General features: G+C 47.3%; 1 protein-coding gene and 2 long non-coding RNA genes across 7 annotated transcripts in view; 2 read left to right on the top strand and 1 right to left on the bottom strand.

The window, feature by feature from the left end:
* LOC121111548 overlaps positions 1-4373 on the top strand; it is a 121390-nt gene extending 117017 nt beyond the window's left edge. The window contains exons 3-4 of the long non-coding RNA XR_005862186.2: positions 459-560; positions 1900-4373. This is a non-coding gene — a long non-coding RNA (uncharacterized LOC121111548). The remainder of the gene's footprint in view (positions 1-458; positions 561-1899) is intronic.
* A 1029-nt stretch (positions 4374-5402) lies between these two features.
* Positions 5403-13673, bottom strand: part of FGF12 (fibroblast growth factor 12) — a 189397-nt gene continuing 181126 nt past the window's right edge. For 4 of the 5 annotated variants that reach the window (XM_015291371.4, XM_046898319.1, XM_015291369.4 and 1 more), the window contains 2 exons: positions 13427-13625; positions 5403-5794 (listed from right to left, as the gene is read on the bottom strand). In XM_015291371.4, the coding sequence (XP_015146857.1) occupies positions 5676-5794; positions 13427-13625 (318 nt within the window). In that variant the 3' untranslated portion in view covers positions 5403-5675. The remainder of the gene's footprint in view (positions 5795-13426; positions 13626-13673) is intronic. The other variant, NM_204888.1, reaches the window with a different exon arrangement.
* Positions 5655-13428, top strand: LOC121111547. Its single transcript, XR_005862185.2, has 3 exons — positions 5655-6033; positions 7861-7951; positions 8925-13428. It is a non-coding gene; the product is annotated as an uncharacterized LOC121111547 (long non-coding RNA).

Below are 13673 nucleotides of genomic sequence, written 5' to 3'. Positions count from 1 at the left end.
AAAAACCACCCATCTGAAGCTCAGAGAACTGTAGATTTATGACTGATACGGGGATTACTAAAGTATCAAATAATCTGTGAGGGTAGTGAGTGTTTCCTGCTTCTACTCCAGAAATCAGTGTTTTCCCAGTGTGTTGCTCCCTATTAGTTGTTCTTTCTATTTTCTCTGATGTGCAGAAAGCACAGAAAATAGAGGAAATTAAATATGAAGATAATACAAAGTTAAACACACCTCTTTTTGATCTTCAAATTGAGTTAATGTCAAGCAAAGTACATTTCTGAACTTGTGCTCTATGCACTGCTTTGCCTCTTTGTTTAACAATGAATTGTGTGGAGTTATATTACTTCCCAGCATGTGCGGTAGGATGGAAAACAGAATTAATAGGAAACACTGTCAGAGTCAGCTGGGAAGTTATCCCTTTGAGGCACCATCTAATTGGAAGCTTTTTGCCTTTTCAGGGTCTCGTTATCACAATATCAGACCACTTCCTATGCTGGAACATTGTGATCCTTATGACATCCCTGCAGCAGGACGTGGAGACCTCAGGCACAAGGAGCAGAGTGAGTGCCCCATCCCTAGAGGTGCCCAAGGCCAGGTTGGGTGGGACCCTGGGCGGCCTGAGCTGGGGGGGGGGCAACCAGCCCATAGCAGGGGTTTGAACTAGATGTTCTTTAAGGTCCCCTCCAACCTTAGCCATTCTGTGATCTCCGTGTTGCAGATTTTGGGGTACTGGCTATGGGATCTGCACAAACCATTCTGCTCAGAAGCAGAATGGCCCAGGACAGTGTTTTCTTGTCTTTCCCTGCATGGAGGAGGCATGGAGCTCTGGGAGGTCCTCTGGGTCAGGCAATGAAAAAGAGGTAGTAAGCAGCTCCCAAAAATGCAGATTAACACACAAGGTTAGCACAACAGAAACATCCTGCTTTCTTCTACCAGCTCTGTTCAGTATTTAAACTGAGATATTTAGTTCCCATGGGGAATATTGTACTAGAATAGAAAAAGGCACAGCATGTAGCTATTATTGGGGCAGTGATTGTAATGAGCATGGAAAATGGAACAATATATAACCCATTCTTAATAGGCTCTTGGGAGGGTTACCCTCTGCTACTGCTCAGATTCCATACCCAGACACTTTTAATTTTTTTAATTGGTAATACTTTTTTTTCTTCCTTCCCCTCTGGAGAGTCCACATCCATTCGTACTGCTCCGTAAACATTAATGGCATTTCCCAAAGATGAATTATCTCCATGCCTGCACCAGAGCATGGTGTAAATGAAGCATCTTCTCCCTTTTAAAACAGCTGTTTGACCAGAGCTCCTGCCCTTTCCAGACCACTGTGAAAGACCAAATCCTCCAACTGCCTCCAGCAGGGATGCCCTGGTGCTTGTGTGAGCTCCTTGTACCATCACAATGATGAGCACTGGTGAACTGAGCCCTGGAGCCATGGTGACCTACATCTCTTTTGTGAAAGACAAAGTTCCCAGGGTCCACAAGGGCAGGGGGCTGTGAAAGCATCCAGCTTTCAGTGTGTGCAATTGGTTATTTAATTGTTGGAATGCTCTGTTCTGAAATGGTGATTACTTTGCTTTTGCTTTGTGGCCACGAAGGTTTGAGCAGGTTTGAGGTGCTTAAACAAGATGTTAAAAATGTTATGATTGTCTCTAATCAAGGTGTTTAAGAAGAGCATGGCAAAACTTGTTGATGCCATGATAATTCTTCAGCATTACTCCATGTTGGTGAGGAGGCTGTAAGCTCTGCTGCTTTGTATTCCAAGGAAACGGCCTTCCATCACCTTGAAGGCTGAAACATTGGCTGTGGGAGACGAAAATGTGAATGCCATGGAAACCACTCTGCTTCACTGAGGAAATACCATGATGTTTTGTTTGATTTTGCTTGTAGGTACTTGCAGTGGGTCATCCCACAGCAGCAACTAAACATCTTGTAGTGCTGAGAGGAATCTGGCCCTGCAGACATTTACCTGTGACTCTCCTCGTTGTCTTTATTTTTCTTGATGCAAGCTGATGTACAGACAGAGTCCTACCATCTGTGCTACAACGGTTGGAGGCCCAAGATTGACTATGTTTTGGTACCAAGTCCTTCCATCATCAGCGTCCACATATTAAAGGTAATGTCTTTTAGTGCATGCTCATAAGAAAGTTTGGTTCTGTTTGCTATGACTGATGATAGCTGTGCGCCTTCGTTTTTGGGTACTGCAGCCCTCGAAAAGACAGTTTTTTAATGTCTGCCACACATCCATGTCTCAGCTTTGCTGGCGTGAAACCAGGAAAGATGGCACATTTCGTTTCCTGTTATCTCCAATCAGTGCAGGGAGCTCACACCGCTGCTCACTTCAGCTTTGCTGAGATGTGGATGTTTTGGATTTTTGGGGAGTCCACGCTTATGGTGCGTGATCAGTGCAGCTTAAGGGTGTAAAGGTGCAAAGTGAGGCCCGTGACAGCTTGAAGGATTGCGTGGGCTCCACCAGGCAGACCCTATCTGAGCGCAAGAAAAAAGTAGTGTTGATAGACAACTTTCATAAGTTGCTTTGTCGAGTGTTAGCTTCACTTCACAGCACATTGTCACATGCTAGCGCTGACACTTGTGGCATGCCTTGCTGGCACAGTATGGCATGTCTTTTGTTCTGGTGTCTTTTTCCCACTAAATCTCTGATTTACAACCTGCAGTCATCAGGCTTTGCTCTTGTTGTATAGGTGAGAGGAGTCTTTGTTGCATAGCATGTACTGGCAGAGCAGTGCAGCCGGCACAGTTAAAGAACTGTCAAGGATAGAGCATAGGAACCCTCTAAATGTAACGATATTTCTGTGCTATGAAGTGCTTCCTGCTGCTGGACTTCTAATATCCAAATTCTTCCATTTATTCAGAAATCGTGGCAGTGTGTGTTACTCTGAGAGCAAAGAGTTAGCAGAGTTAACAGTTGCTGGGGGCCAGGTGAGATGAACACAGCTTACTTTAACAATTTACATTTGTTGGCCATTTTGTGTACTAGATGTTCTCCCAGTGGCATGCTACCATAGCTGGGGAGGGAAACTGTCCTCCTAGTACCACACGTAGGCAAGGGTTTTAGCTGCTAGCGTGTTAAACTGAGTGTCGGAGCTCTGTAAATGGTTGTGGATAGAAAAGGAAAAAAAGAGATGTTACTCATCAGGACTTTGACACTGTGAAATAACAGTGGGAAACAGTGAAGAGAGTGTAAGAGCCTCAAAGCAGGAAAGATCTCTGTGAAGTCTTCCCTTATGAGTAACCAACATAACCCACAGCACTTCACTGAGAGAGGGGCAGGGAGTTTAAATCAAACACACACACAGACCTTCATACCAACAAGCAGAAGGTTTTCCTGGGCTTTGTCAGGTGTGTGATGAGTTTTGGGGCACCTGGAGCTAAGCAGCTCCCAGGCGTGGAGCTGGCTGTGTAGCCCCAGTGTTTTTGGGGCTGTTCTTATGTCCCACCATGAGCTGATCTGACCATTTTCCACACAGGTTAGAGGGTGTACAGTGTTTCCTAAGGTGTGTGAGAGGCTTTTATTGTGCCTCATGCCACCATATGTGGCTGACGGTCTGCCAAGGCCAAGTAGGCAGCAAGGAAAGCCAGCACTTAAAGCCCATGGCAGAAGAGCTGCTCTCCGTTCCCTCCGAGGTAGTGTAAACCGTGGGTGTGAGCAGCACTAATTAGTTCTCATTATGGGCCAGCACAGTGAGTGTCACATGGAGGTGATTAGCTCAAACACAATGGACTGAAGCAGCAGATTCCTTTGACATTTTGGCCGGAGCATGGCATTTCTAGGGGCTCACTCTAGCAGTGATTTGGCAAATGAAAATCAGTACTGGGGAAAGGCCCAATGTGAGAAACACAGTAGAAAAGTTAGCACTTAGTCTCACTGGATCTGCTGTTGCTCACAGCCCACAGATCCTGCTGTGCTCCATGAACTGTGACCTCCAGGGCTGGGGCAGGAGGGTCCAAATTGTGACTGGGCATTGGTGGCTTGGTTAGGTCATGGGACTGCTAGCTCTGCGTGATGGTCTTTAGGCTCCACGTCTTTGGATGTCCATCACACGTGTGCTTAAGCAGCCAACCCCCAACCCACTAGTGCCTAATTTTGGGAGATCCCTGTAGTATGGGAGGAAACTGAAATGTAGGTTGTGAGTTGTATCAGATAAGGCTGGGCTTTGACTCACTACGTATCTGTTTGTGACTTGGGAGTCTTCCATACCCTCAGCATTTGCCCTCTTGGTGCCTGTACAGCTGCTCGCCCAGCCCAGCCAGCAGCTGGGTTGCTCATCATCTCTCAGAGCAGCTCTGCGGTATGCAATGGCTGTGACAACAAAGCAGACCCGAGAATTACAGTGCTATTTTGTGCATTTTTTATGTGCGCCCATAATTTCATGAAGGAAACAGACACTCCTGCCTGGCTTATAATAGCAATGCTTTGGGCTGTTTTTACTTGTGTAATGGGCTATTCTGACCCACTACTCCCCTTCAAACCCTTGGGTATTTACTTATTGGCTTTGCTTTTCCCTCCAACAGATTGAACCATGGCCTGAGCACCAAAACCCTCCCAGCACCCAGGCAGGGCAGTGTTGTGCCATCTAGGGAAGCCAAGGGCATTTATTCTTGGCACCTGAGCCAGGCTCACAAGGAAACACTACTGCCACCCCCCCGGCAGTGCCTTGTCACTGCTGCCAGCAGGGACTTAGCAGTGTTCCTGCCTCCATTTTCGTTTCTAAAGCAAGCAGCCATCCTTCCTTCCCTTTATCTTCTCGCTCTCCTCTAATAAATATCATAATTTCATCCTGTGAGACCTGAAAACCCATTTCTGAAACTCCTCTGGCAACTAATACAGTAAAACAAGCCTATAAATATAAATAATTATGATAAAAAGGCATAAAATGCCAGACTTGGGTCAAACATATCCGCACAGTGACACTGGCAACAAATAACTACACAGTGTCTGAATGTAGATGGAAAAAGCTGAATACAGAGCAGCTCGTTTGTTGCCCATAACTGTCAGACTCCTAATTCGGACAGGCCATATTTTATTGATAGCAGAACAAACACAGTCATAATCCGTCCCTACCTTTCCTGCTGTGTGAAAAATCCCATCCATCCCCAGGGAAGCGAGGATGGCAAACCCAGTGGTGTGAACGTGAGGCGGAAGCATAAGGCAGAAAGCACAGTCCTGGCCTGAGTTTCTCACACATCATTATTGCTAAGTTCGATTTTCCAAAAGCTTCGTTTTATTTTTTTAAAGGTAACATCTTTATTTATTATTATTGTATTTATTAGTTGTTATTATTATTATTATGCAGAGATGAGATTTCTTTTTTCCCCCTTTGATCACAGAGCAAACAGTTTGCTTTGAAAATGTTAATGGAAGTCCTGATTTAAAACATTTTTTTTCTTTTTTTCTTCTTTTTTTTTTTTTTTTTCCCCTCGTGTGTGTGTGTGTGTTTTATTTTGTTTTTTAAAACGTTGCAACAGGCAAGATCTGGGGTTCGGTTTCCTCGTCCTACATAAAGGAAGCTCCTGGAGTTCGGGCTCCTAGCCACTACCGTAGGTCCTGCCTTGCTCAGCTGTCGTCCTCTCAGTGTGGGTTCGCCGGGTGGGGTGGGAAGGTGGGTGGGAGGGGAGGAGCTGGAGGGAGGGAGGGTGTTTGTCAGCTATGTCGAGTCTTGGTTAACGACTTTGCCTCCGTTCATGGTTGGCGTCCCTGAACTTTTTCTAGAGCGTCCTTGTTTTTCTCCAATTTCATGCAGCGATGGCTCTCTGTACATGCACACTGCAAACAGAAAAGACACCCGTTAGCAGCCCTGAAGTCACAGCATCACTGACCACCATGAGTTATCTGTATGCGAGGCTGAAGTCCTCACCCCGGTACAACACAGGCGCAGACATACAAAAGCCTCAGTGACCCAGTGGAAGATCCTCTTATCGAGCAAGATCTGCTATCTGCCTTTGCTGCCAGCCAGATCCTTCCAGAGGCACAGACAGAAACAAGGGATTTCTGCTTCCCTGTGGGTAAGTCAGTCTGGGCTTTCTATGCTTTACTCTTCTTTAATATATACATAAAATAAGCATTCCAGTTCACAGCACCATTGCCTCAAGATGCTTTTATCATCCAGTAGTGGGTTTGAGGATTCCCAGTCCTCAATCTCCGACATGAAGACTCTGAGAGTCTTGAATCAAAGCTATGCTTGCCTCTGAGCCACCCAAACCTCATAATCATAATCATTCTCTGATGTGATGCTCTCCCATCAGAAATGTGGTTCTGTGCTGCTGGTACCCCCGTGCTCTGCCATACACAAAGTTCTGCCCCAGTCCCAACTCCTTTAGCCTGACCTCAGGTCCATAGGCATTTGCATGAGTCCTCCCCAAGCAGCTGTGTGCATTAAACTCGCCCCCCAGCTCCCAGCCTCAGTATTCCAGCTGGGCAATGGAATATGAGTTCAATGCCCAGAAGGACAGACAAAGAAACACAGAGAAATTCAAGGCACAGCTTAGGTTTTTGCATCAGCACCAGTCTCAGAGTCACGAATACAAATCAGGCTGCAGAAGTAAACACCGTGCAACTGAAAATTAAGGAAACCCTGTACCGAGCAAGCAAATAAGACAGGAATTAAAGGTTAATCCTCCACTCCAGCAGATGCTATGAGCGCTGACAAGGGGTAGGGCTGGAGGCTGTTCACTATGCTTTTCAGACAGTACTGTCAAAGCTTCAGTACGAGACAGGCTGTGCCAACAAATCATGCCAGAAAACCTACAGCAGCATGGGACCTGTGTATTTTCAGTATTTAGATACACCCATATCACTGGGGTATGCAGAATTTGTGTGGCATCACGCACTAAATATTGCCTGGGTATGTGTACACAGATGTGTGTGCATGGGGTTGTAAGGACAGAGTGAGGCTGTGTGCACAGAGCACCAGGCAGCTTGGGAAGGATGAGCAATTTGGTGAGAACAGGCTTCCCTCCTTCTTCTCCCACCCACCCACACCCACACACCAAGCCAAATAGAGCCCTTCATGTCTGCAAACCCAGCGAATGCTTCAGAGCTTCAATCAGATAATCAGCTCCTATGTCCCAGATTCTAATCAACACATCCATATTCATGCTTTAATTGGGAAGCGCCGTGAGCCTGATCTGCTGCATGGAATGGGGAGAGTGGGAGCGGGGCTGTGCCCTGCCTGGTGCCTGCAGCTCCTGGTGCAGGCTGCTCAGCATGAACAAAGAGTTCTGCAAGCAGGTAGGCATGGAGAGGTCAGGGGGGTCAAGCAAGGTGGGGAGCATCCTCTCCAAAGACTGAAAGCATGATGGGGCTGCTGTCACCCAGGCACAGCTGATCCTCTCACCTGTGTGCTGGCACAGGATTGCTGCCTTGCTGCTGCTTCCCAAGCACAGCACCAGCACACCGCCCTCACAGGGAAGCTGGATGCACCCTGTGCTGTCTCCCTGGGCACAGGGACTAGCAGAGCTCAGGAAGCACATAATGTGCCCTAAACCCTGAGTGCTTCACTTGGCATTGCTGCAACAGGAAGAGGTTTGGAGGTGCCTACGCACTCCTCACTGCCTTTCTCTAGAATACAAGGAAAAGCTTATTAAAGGGGCTTAGGTACATCCATGTAGGTGGCTTTCCCTGCCCTAGGTCTCAGGAGTTTGGAGGAGCCGAGGTTTTTCCAAGCAGGAGGGCAGGGCTGGGCACAGCTCCGAGTGCCGCTGCAGCAGCGGCTGCATTAGCTGATGCTCCGGTGGAGAGAATTAATTATCTGAGCAACAGCTAGGGGCAGGAGGGAGCGAGTGATTATGCACTCTCGTTTTCTGCCTCTAATTACTGTGTTCCTTCCCCAGGCCCAGCCGATGCATTTCAGAGCTGTCTGAGCTGGCGTCTGCCCGGAGGCTCGACGTGCTGGATGCTGCCAGATGGAGTCAGCGTGTTCAGGTGAGAAAGGCAGTGCAGGATGACAAATGGCCAAGCAAAAGCATGGTTAAAATACAGCATGTATGCCATCTAATAAAATGATTAGCAGTTTGATAGATGAACAAATGAGTTAGTATAGGGCAGAGAACATACCAAAGCCTGTCTGCCTGAAAGACAGGTACAAAAGAGGAGCTGTGTTTAACACAGACTGATAGAGTGGTAGGCCAGTCATCAACACGTCATGTTCCTAACAACTGACACGTGTCCAAGGCCCAAGGGCTGAGGCACCATGGGTCTGGAATAAGGGGCAGCTCTGCTGACTCAGAGGGAGGAAGAGGGGCCAGATGCTTCCTGCTTAAGGCAGGAAAGGTGGTGGTGTAGCCCTCTATGTTAAGAAAGAATGTGAATGTATGGAAATTAATGATGGTGATGATAGGGTTGAGAGTTTATGGGTCAGAAGAAAAGCAAAGGCCACTAAGACTGATATTATCGTGGGAGTCTGCTACAGGCCACCCAACCAGGATGAAGGGGTGGACAAGACACTTTATAGACAGTTGGGTGAGGTCTCAAGGTGTCCTCCCCCTTGTTCTTGTGGGAGACTTCAACTTCCCAGACATCTGCTGGATTTATAATACAGCAGATAGGGAACAGTCCCAGAGATTCCTAGAGTGTGTGGGCGATAACTTCCTGACACAGCTGGTGAAGGAGCCAACAAGGGGAAGCAAAATCCTAGACCTGCTGTTTGTTAACAGAGAAGGTCTTGTGGAGGATGTAAAGGTTAGAGGCTGTCTGGGGGCATAGTGATCGTGAGATGCTAGATTTCTTGATCCTTGTTGAACCATGGAGGGGAGTCAGCAGAACTGCCACCTTGGACTTCTGGAGGGTAGACTTTAACCTCTTTAGGACCATGGTTGAGAGGGTCCTTTGGGAGGTAGTTTTGGAGAGCGTGGGAGCCCAGGAATGCTGGTAATACTTTAAGGAAGTTATTTTAAAGGTGCAGGAGTTGACCATCCCCAAGTCACGGAAGATGCGCCGACGGGCAAGGAGGCTGGACTGGTTGAACAAGAGACCTTTGGCTGGAACTGAAGAGTAAAAGGCAAGTTTATGGTCTCTGGAAGAGTGGGCAAGCTACTTATGATGATTACAGGTATGTAGTGAAGCTGTGCAGGGAGAAAATTAGAAAAGCCAAAGCCCAAATAGAACTGAATTTGGCCACTAAGGTAAAGGACAACAATAAATATTTCTACAAATACATCAACAGCAAGAGGAGGGCTAGGGAGAATCTTCATCCCCTGTTGGATGCTGAGGGCAGCTTGGTGACCAAGTATCAGGATAAGGCTGAGGTACTTAATGCCTTCTTTGCCTCAGTCTTTAATAGTAAGACTTGTTACTCCCTGGGAACACAGCCCCCTGTGCTGGTAGTTAGGGATCGGGAACAGAATTAGCCATGCATGATTCACAGTGAGATGGTTTTGGACCTGCTCCGAAAGCTGGATGCTCACAAGTCCATGGGGCCGGATGGACTGCACCCTAGAGTGCTGAGGGAGTTGGTGGATGTGGTTGCCAAGCCCCTCTCCATCATCCTTTGGTCCTGGCTAACTGGGGATGTCATGGCAGACTGGAGACTGGCAAATATGACGCCCGTCTTCAAAAAGGGCCGGTAAGATGATCCTGGTAGATACAGACCTATCAGTCTCACCTCAGTGCCAGGGATGCTTATGGAATGGATAATCTGGGGAACCATCATGGACCAGTTAAAGGTCAACCAGGGGACCAGGTCCAGTCAACACGGGTTTATGAATGGTAGATCCTGTTTGACAAACCTGATTTCATTCTATGACAAGGTGGCCCATTTAGTGGATGAAGGTAAAGCTGTTGACGTGGTCTGCCTGGGCTTAAGTAAAGCCTTTGACACTGTCCCTCACAACATCCTCATGGAGAAGCTGGCTGCCCACGGTTTGGATGGGCGTACACTCTGCTGGGTGAAACATTGGCAGGATGGCTGCGCCCAAAGAGTTGTGGTCAATGGAGTTAAATCCAGTTGGCAGCCAGTCACGAGTGGTGTCCCCCAGGGCTCGGTACTGGGGCCGCTTCTATTTAACATCTTTATTAACGATCTTGATGAGGGGATTGTATCAGGAATGCTGTGGTGAGCAGGACTAGGGAAGTAATCCTGCCCCTGTACTCAGCATTGGAGAGGCCCTACCTCGAGTGCTGTGTTCAGTTTTGGGCACCTCAGTAGAGAAAAAGGACATTGAGATGCTGGAGCAGGTCCAAAGAAGGGCAACAAGGCTTGTGAAGGGCTTGGAGAATATGCCCTATGAGGAGAGACTGAAGGAACTGGGGCTGTTTAGTGCGGGAAAATGAGGCTGAGGGGAGAGCTTATGTTCTCTTCCAATATCTGAAAGGTGCTTACAGCAAGAGCAGGGTTGGTCTCTTCTTACTGGTGACAGGATGAGAGGAAACGGCCTTAAGTTGCGCCAGGGTAAGTTTAGGTTAGACATCAGGAAAACCTTCTGTACTGAAAGGGTTGTTAAGCACTGGAATAGGCTCCCCAGGGAGGTGGTTGAATCACCATCCCTGGATGTGTTTAAAAACTATTTGGATGTGGTGCTCAGGGACGTGATTTAGCACAGGGTTGTTAGAGTTAGGGTAGTATGGTTAGGTTGTGGTTGGATTCGATGATCTTTAAGGTCTTTTCCAACCTGAGCGATTCTATGATTCTATGATGTACCACACCATATACACTGGGGTTTGGGCCAGTGAGAGATGGCATGGAGCTCTTTTGGTAGAATAGTCTGGAAATGATGTCTTCAAGAAGGAACCAAAAACAGCAGAGCTCATTCACAAAAAGCATCTAATAGAATTTTTACTTAAGGGATTGGAAGAGTCCCCCATTAGTTGAGATGGAAAAAACAAGAGGTACCATAGATGGAAGTGTTTGTCCAGTACTAATCAATGCAGACACTTAAGGAGACTGAAATTGCTGTAAAAGATTGCTCGGTGTCCAAGTGACAATTATACCCAAGATAATTTCTTGTGGTCTGGTTCAATCTATATGTCTGCACTTTAAAGGCTCATTTAGCACAAATGATCAGCGATCAGAAATACAAATATCAAAAGAAATGTGTTGTGTATGTGTGTTTTTAACCAAGAGTGGCCCCACACAGTACATTAACTGCTGACGGGCAGGCTGTTTGCCTTGGCTTTGCCAGCGCACAGATGGGAGAGGAACTGAACGTTTCCCATCATTACTCACTGCATTTTTTTTTTTGTGTGCTTTTATATTGATAAAGCTTGGTGTGATTTTCAAAAACAAACAAGCACATCCTACCTCCACTAGACCAAACCTAACCCCTCGTATGAACCAAATGCAGAAACCTTTCCAGTGGCTTTGCACAGAACAGCCCCAGCATCTGACAATTTACAGGAGACAAAGCACTCCGCAGGATTAGCACAGCATAGGACTGTACCTGTGAGAGATAACACACATACATACACAGACACAACTGTGTGTATATATATATATATACACATACATACATACATATATATATATATATACATACATATACACACACACACACACACACACACACACACATACATTGATGTGGGCCTTAGAAGTTCCTTGGGAGGACATTTCATACTTACTCATTAGCTTACTGTCTATTTGCAATTCTGAGAAAAGAGCTTCTGAATTCAGAAAGCAGTATGAAGCAACAGGAGTCAATGCTGCAGGAGCAAGCTGGGCTTTTCTGTGATTCCTTTTCCTGCAAACGTTCCCTTCACTGAGCTGCTGCATAATTTTTCTGCGCACAGCAATCAGCTGGGAAGTTTCAGCTCAGAGATAATTGCCATTGAAGTGGTGGGTGAAGTGATTCCTGGCACTGCATGCGACACTGCTTCTTTTCACAGGACCCGAATCCTCTGTGCATACATCACCGTGTCAGCACTGTGTCACAGTGTTAATGCTGGTGGTGGGATCACAGCAAAAGCGTACGTACTGCAGATGGAAGCAGCATAGCACCGGCCTGAATAAGCAGCAAAGGACACACACTGGGGCATGCCACCGTGCTCAGCGGAAGGGATGTGCAAATACAGCAGGAGAGTGCTGTCACTCGTTCCTTCTAGTCATCTCAAAGAGAAAGATGCTGTTAAACCAGGGCAGGAGTTGCCCCTTTTCTCTAACATCTCTGCTTGCAAGCTCTGCTCGCAGAGACTTTGATGGATGCAGCACAGACAAGTCACGTGGAGCTGAGCACGTTTTACTCCAGCCCTCTGCTACCGACAATGAATCTTGGGCTTGGGAACAGAGCCCTCCGTCTGGAGCCACAGTCCCAGACAGCTGAATGCTTTGGGAAGCTGACACGTGCCTGGGCTTGGGAGGCTGCCAGCTCTTTGATGCAGCAGAGGCCGCCTGCAAAGCGTGTGGAGGAGGGAAGGGGTGGAGGAGCCCTTCATTTGGCTGCCAACTTCCAAAGTGTTCGCTCGCTCAGGAGGTTATGTGACAGCTGTGATTGAAGCAAGTGTGGGAGGAGGCAACTGCAGGAAAGGGAAGCTCTCAGGCTGGGTTTGGTTTTTCAAAATGAAAGCTGGAGCAGCAGTTGCTGCAATGAGAACTCCGCTGCGGCCAGGCACCTCTATTATGGTGAATCTTTCTGTGAGGAGAACCGCAGAATGGCCTACTTTAACTCATGCGGAAGACAACTACTGAGCCATTCAACAGCCACCACATGTGCTGCACTGGGGAAGAAATCTGGATTCCAAGGCTCTGCTCAGTGCCAGCAGCCAGCGAGGTAGCAAAGAGCTATAAGAAGGAGCTGTAAACCCAGCTGGGACAGCTAGCACCTGTAAAAGCCTCTTCCTCGCCAAGGTAGGAGAGGAATGGAACCCAACCTCCTGCTGAAGCGGGCCCTGGTCTTTAGCACAACCCAAAGTGGGCTGAGGAAGCTAGCTCTGCTGCTGCCTCCAATTGGCTCTCAGCTGCAGAAAAGTCACTGAGAACAAGCACAGGAGAAGCACACCTGTGACATTCTCTCTTCTTCCAACACCTCCATCTTCTGTGCAAAGGGAGCAGATACCTGTGAATGCAGAGCTGAATTTCTCTCTAATTTATAATTAACAGAAAAGGGACAATTGCTTGTTTCCAAAATTAAGTTAGTACCTTATAAGGACTAAGATTATTGCAGTACATCTCTCCCATCTACCACGTTCCAGCCCATAAAAAAATGCCATGGCATGAGCCCATGGCACACTTCAGCAATGTACTGTCAGCAAGCAGGGACAAAAATTCAACTCCACTACTTCCACCAAAGCCTCAAGCTGTGATAACGTGCAGAGTTTTTTACATGAGACGGAAAGTGGATGGAATGCCAGCAGTGCAGCCCAGCACTCCAAAAGTGCTCCCCAACACCCAATCCATGCAGCCCCAAATCCGCACCTGCCAGCTCACCCACCCTCCACACCATACGGATGGAGGGAGAGATTCCATACCTTCAATGGGTTTGGGTACAAAATGTGATGAGGGTTTGGTTTTTTTCACCCGGTTTCCCTTCATAATTTGACCTTCTTTATTGAGTCCCAGGAACCACGCTCGTCCGGATTCTTGCTGCCGGTACAGCGTGGAAGAATAAATAACGTAGTAGTTTTCAAAGACAGATTCCTTAAATTTGCACTCTGGTGTGAAAACATCCTGCAGTGAGAGAGAGAAAGAGACAGAGAGAGAGGGAGAGAGAAGAAA

This window comes from Gallus gallus, chromosome 9 (genome assembly GCF_016699485.2).
Source record: "Gallus gallus isolate bGalGal1 chromosome 9, bGalGal1.mat.broiler.GRCg7b, whole genome shotgun sequence".
NCBI lineage: Eukaryota > Metazoa > Chordata > Aves > Galliformes > Phasianidae > Gallus > Gallus gallus.
The sequence above is the reverse complement of the archived record's forward strand: the minus strand, read 5'-3'. Positions and strand labels throughout refer to the sequence as shown.